We start from the raw sequence: 6,000 nt of genomic DNA on the forward strand, positions 1-6,000 counted from the left end.
CATATGTGTGATCATCTTTGAGGCCTTTAACTCTTTTTAGCTCTGCTATACTTTTTTTTTTTTTGAGAGGAAAGCCTAGAACTGTACATTATATTCAATATTTGATGAAGTAATGGGTTCCTACCATGGTGTCCTGATGTTCTATATTTTATCTGCTACTCTTTTCCTTCAAATCTCTAACAATTAATTTGCTTTTTCGACCATTAATAAGCACTAAGCTTGCAACTCTATTGGACTTCTATCCTATACCCAGGACCTTCCTCCTGAGTAGTAACATCATTTTGCAGCTACAATTCTTTCACGCTCAAATATATCACTTTGGTTTCATCTACACTGAGATTTTCCCATCACTTTATTGCCCACTCACTGAGTCTCTTAATGCTCATATCATTCCAAAGCTGTTTCAACACAATGGCACATACCGGGCTTACCAAACTATAACCTGCCTCTGGGATATATTTCACACAGAACTGAACCACAGTATAGACGCCCAAACAGCTTAGGGACCACATGCCACTTGCACTGCTCCTACACAGAAAAATCTCAGTCATGACTGCACTCCCTGAGAGTACAGTATGGTCAGGCTCCAAGTAAGTGGAAATTGTATAGGTAAGGAACTGCCTAGCATCGGGTAGCGAACAGTGCTAACCTATTCAAAAGCCCTTGATGACTAGAACTTAAAGAGAAAATGGGAAAGATTTCTGCCTGGCTGTCAGAGCAGTCAATCTAACTGGCGCTCAAGCCAGAAAGGTGAGTCGGATGCAAAGACGCCTGTGTAACAACATTTTGCAACAGGACTCTCCGTCGCAGTCACACTAACCAGCAACTCCCAACTTGCTATATGGCTGTAAACAGATACGACGTATTCAGGCAAAACAGGGAAGTCAGAAGCTATCTGCTCACTTGTAAGAGATTAACAGCAGTAAAGAAATAACAGTTACCTGAAAATCAATTATAAGTGTTTTGTCTTTGACTGCTGGACCATTCAAGAAAAATATACGTTGTGCAAGACAATATGCATACATTGATCGTGCTGTAATGGAAGAGAGGAGCAGCAATGCCCTCTTGTGTTACAAGGGAGACTAATGATAAATCCATTGAAATTCCTTGCATTCTCCTAAATCCTGTATGAAGGTGTGTTTGAAGATCAGAACTAATTCATTCTTAAAAGCACACCTTACGAATATTCTCTCAATCGCCTTGCAGGCAAGAGTACAAATTGCTGCAGATACACAAAAGCAAACGCTAGTAAAATGCTCATAAAGGTAAACCAACCCTTTTATTGTCAAAATTCACAGTTCATCTAAAATTAGATAACGAATTTTGTTAAATTTATCCACAGCAATTAAATGCAAAAATTGCACAAAAGCCCCTGCTAATTTCTCGTTGATTTCTGTATCTCATCTATTCAAGTCCATAATTTTAAAATCCTACTTTCAATAGGAAAACTGTTTTTAAAGAACTCTAACAAATTAATTTAGGATGTCCTCTATAATTGTTCAAATGCAAACTCAGATGCCAGTCAGTGCTCCGTTCATTTCTCAGAAGTCAGGTAACTCTTTTTCACTAAGCCTGGGTCACAGCTCATCAGCCTGAAAAATCCAACGTGTTTCTGAGGTCTTGAGAGTGGTCAGCCCCGAACAGCCACTGCCCCCAGGCCAACAGCGTGGGTGGGACTGGCAGGACCAGGTCTGGAGAAACAGCTGTATTTGTTCCAGACCACGCTGCCTGTTGTGTGTAACACTGTGCTGTGTGACTGCGCTAGCTGGGCTGGTGCCTTCAGCTCACCCCTGCCCGCAGCAGAATCTAAAACCAGATTCAGACTTGGAAGTAATGATGTGAACATGTCTTGCAGCCAGCAAATGAAATTGAGAGTGGAGCATTTAAAAACTAGAATTTAAAGCACACTTGAAATCTAAAGTTGAGAGTACAGATTTTAAGGTTGCATTGCAATGCCATTTCAAGTTTCATATGGCAAGCATACGGACATCTAAACTTACTTTCCATTAAAATCTACCATTGCAATTCCAAAGCATTCAAATGCTTTTCCAAGCCTTTCTTCTACCACTTGGACAGGAAACAGCCAGAGCGCTAAAGCCTTTTTCCTCAATTTGTTGTAGAAGACTCCACCACCATCCTGAATTATTCTGTGGGTAGAAAGCTAGTAATACAAACCCTCTGGCTGAGGCTGAAATTTACAACACAAAAAAGTTTCTTGAAGATGCACAAAAAGAGTGAACAAAAGAGGTTTTAACAGAAGTAGAATTTTAAAAAAAGAAAATTACTTTGTCAAATTATGCCCATGACAGACCAACTGATAGACATCAATAATACTGAATGGTATATACAAGATAATTATCTGGTGTCTTCCAAAAAAAAAAAAAAGAAGAAAACCCACCCCAAACCAGAAAATAACAAAAACCCTACAAAAACCCAACACCCAAACACATGAAATTCATAACAAAGGGAAACAACCTACCAGTCTTGGTAAGTGGTGATTGCAATACTTGGAGGTGTCAACAAAGGCAGAGTTGTCGGTCTACAGACAATGTCTCTGTCAGGTGTCCTTGCTTTTTCTGTTTGTCTTTGGGACAGTGGTGGTAACTGCAAATTACCAGAACAACATCTCCTTCCTCTCCAGAGGTCTATGCCCAGAGCATGGCTGGAAGTACTGTAGGACTTACTCAGCCCACATTCCAGGTAATCCAGAGCATTCTGCAAAGACAGAAACGCCACTGAAGTTCTACAAACAAATGTTTCCCCATGAGCATAAAACACAGTTTTTGTTCTACAGCCATAGCTACTCACAAAAGATAATTGTATGACAAAATCTTGGCAGGGCCTGACATTATTTTATGAAGTAATGAATGAACTTGAAAATTCACTTGTAACTTGTCTGAGCTAAAGTCAACATCTAATCCTAATCTAATGGAACACTTCAATAGTCCAGGTCACTTTGGTGATATTTAAACTTTTGATATCTTGAACTCTCTCAGAGAACATTCCACTCAACATCCACCTTAAGTAACCTTCCTCTCCATGGCAAAAACATACTGGTTTGCCACTTTTTCTTTTGATGAATCACCAGGCACAGAAAGGTGGCAAGAATACTGGATTTAAACACCTCCTGAATTATCCAAGAGCTATTCAGTCAGAAGAACTTGCAGCTATGCTATGCTACCCTATGTCTGGTGTTCCTAATAGAAATAGTCTCAAGAAAAGGTTTTGATCAGTTGAAGCAGTTTTTCCTCTTCTGGTTTCTACAGATTTTTATTTAAGAACATCACCATGATCTCAGAACTGGCAGTCAGTCTTCTCAAACCCAAGCCAGAAGCCTCTGACAGTGGAACAGCACTGTGAGAGGGTTGTCAGTTTTGGTCTTAGAGAATTTAGCTAGTCAAATATAATTGTCCGATACAAACGAGAATATTTCTTTACTGTGTATGATAAGCTACCAGTAGAAGCTGGAGGGTTACTGTAATAGGTGTATATATATATATATCTATGGCAACCTCTCTATGTTTTTCCTCCTCTTTACTTGCTCCTGAATTTTGATCTCTGCCCTGCTCTCTCCACCCTTCTCAGACCTTGCTAAGTCCACCTTACAGCCCCACGAAATCCCTGGGTTCACTTTCCCTATGAACAGCTACCACTGGGTCCAGCACTGAGTGTAGAAGGATCTACCCCACCTCAGAGAAAACATGGGTGACAACTGGTACCCCAGTAATACTCTCTGTAGGCATGAGACTATTAAAGTAAACAACTCTGTCATACTCTCTACTCTCTTACCTCTCAGCAAGGACTCTTGACATGGGAAGGAAAGACAAGACTGATGGGAGAATGGCATATTACCAGTTTTCTCAACTTTCCCTACTTGCTTGCCCATCCCACAACCATGTGAAGCATCCAGACAGGAAACAACATGGTCCACGGCTACTTTACACCTTTACTATAGCCTGAAGGTGCTATAAGGCATGCTGGTGCAGGTTCATGAAGTTACTAAGGCATCAACATCATAATGACCTAGATAGAAGCTTAAAATATTTGGCATGCTATGCTTCCAAAAATATGCTGGAGATCTTCAGTGATCCAAATCCTACTCTTTCATAGCACAAAATCAGGTCAAAAATACTCCTAGGAACCCAGAAAGGAAGGCCTGCCTTCTATATGAGGATCTGACTTAACCTGCCTTTATTAATCATCTTCGTAAGACTGTTTAATTTCTTTTTTGTTATTTAAGAGGCATACAGCAGACTTTTCTAGCTTTCCATTAGATTTCAAATGCTTGCTTTCATTAAAATCACCAAGGACTGAGTGGACCCACCATCATGCTCAGGCAAACTGTGAAGCAGTCCAGCATGTGGTCTAAGAGTGGAAAAGAAACACTTATTTATTGAAGGAGTGCTATATGAATCACTATTAGGTTCCACTCCTCCACCGTATTTTCATATACATTCCATGTGGTTTTCCATCTTTGGCAAGCCCCAGCTGTGACAAACAAGACAGTTAAGGCTGTGGTTATCATGCCATCATTAAAAACCAACACATTTCTCCAGAGAATGGGAACTGGGGTTTAATTACTAGGGGATTATGATGATGATTAGCAAGTGTAGTAATGGATAACACATGCATCATCACATGAGGTGTTCAGCAACTACAGTGAGGGGAAATGTTGAAACACAAGTATACAAGTACAGCAGATGCACAAAGATGGGATCCAGAACAAAACTTCCATAAGGGGTGGAAATGTTCAGACCCTGCTGACTGCCAGTATTACACAGACCAAAGACCAGTAAAGTACATGCTCTGCATAAGACTCTTCTTATGGTGTGGGGGTTGGTTTATTTGTTCTTAAATGTGCTAGGCTTATTTACTGCTTATTATATGAGCTGCAAAGAACTTTAAGGAAATCAATGAGTAACGAAAGTAAAACCAGCAGATACTTACAAAATAAGACGAAACAAACTTTTAATCTCATTTTCATGAAGTTCTGGGAAAAAAAAAACATGCCTGTAGAAGAAACTTACCTCATCTGCAGTTACTGTCATGACACTTCTGCTTTTCTTCATTATCAAGATTGAAGTGCACCCTGTTATAAAAAACTCTTGTTGTTCAATCCAATTTCTCCAGACAGGCAACCTGAAAGAAAAAAAAAATTTTTAATAACAAACTGTTTTGATAATAAACTATGGAGCAAACTGCTAACATCACAGCTGATTTATAACTTACTGTCCATTTTCATAAAAAACTTGGCAGCAGATATTACACAAGTGTAGCTCTCTATTAGTGAAAGGACAATTCAATATTTAGTAAAATCATGTTAAAAGTAACCAGTATTCACAAGGCTCAGCAATCTAAGCAAGACCTGAAACGTGTCTAGTAATATGGGATCAAAGCTAACAAGTTCTACTTGCAGAGAACTTGTCCTTAAATGAGCCCTTTTCAGAGGTATAGTATAGAAGGTCTCCAAGAACAGCTTGAGCCAGCTCTCATAGAAGAAAAAGAATCGCATTTGTATGCAATTCTAAGGTTTAATCATAACTCCCAAACATTATTATTACACTGGCATGCACACACCACTTCAGCCACTAGATTACAGCCTTCTGTAGGGGGTGACACTGCAGCCAGTTAGAACTATGCAAGAGTGCTATGGGGAATGAAACACTGCCGAGCGACTGAAGCAGCAGGGGAAACCAGCACATGGGAACAAACCCCCTCAGAGTGTTCTCAGGCCCCCTGTTCTGTCTTGCTGTGGATTTAGTGCTTATAAAAAAACTACAGTTGTGATTGTATAAGAGAACACTGAGGGTCATGGGATTTTCTTTCTTTCCCCAAAGAACAGGTAGAGCTGGAGTGCCACTTTTTATGTGTTGACAAATTTTGTCCCCTGCTTGGAAGGATTATCTTTGAGGTAGAAGACTGCTGAAGGGCCACTCTTCATGAAATCCAGTGCCGAAGCCACCATAAAAAGCTGTGCAGCAGTTTCAGGCTTGGTGATGT

General features: G+C 40.0%; 1 protein-coding gene across 1 annotated transcript in view; it reads right to left on the reverse strand.

The window, feature by feature from the left end:
* The window catches only part of PDE4B (phosphodiesterase 4B), a 192,491-nt gene extending 187,396 nt beyond the window's left edge, over positions 1 to 5,095 (reverse strand). The window contains exons 1-2 of the mRNA XM_064454875.1: positions 5,028 to 5,095; positions 2,480 to 2,715 (exon numbers count right to left, since the gene is read on the reverse strand). Coding sequence (XP_064310945.1) covers positions 2,480 to 2,715; positions 5,028 to 5,069 — 278 coding nt within the window. The 5' untranslated portion in view covers positions 5,070 to 5,095. The remainder of the gene's footprint in view (positions 1 to 2,479; positions 2,716 to 5,027) is intronic.
* Positions 5,096 to 6,000: the final 905 nt, after the last annotated feature.

The sequence above is a fragment of the Phalacrocorax carbo genome, chromosome 6 (assembly GCF_963921805.1).
Source record: "Phalacrocorax carbo chromosome 6, bPhaCar2.1, whole genome shotgun sequence".
NCBI lineage: Eukaryota > Metazoa > Chordata > Aves > Suliformes > Phalacrocoracidae > Phalacrocorax > Phalacrocorax carbo.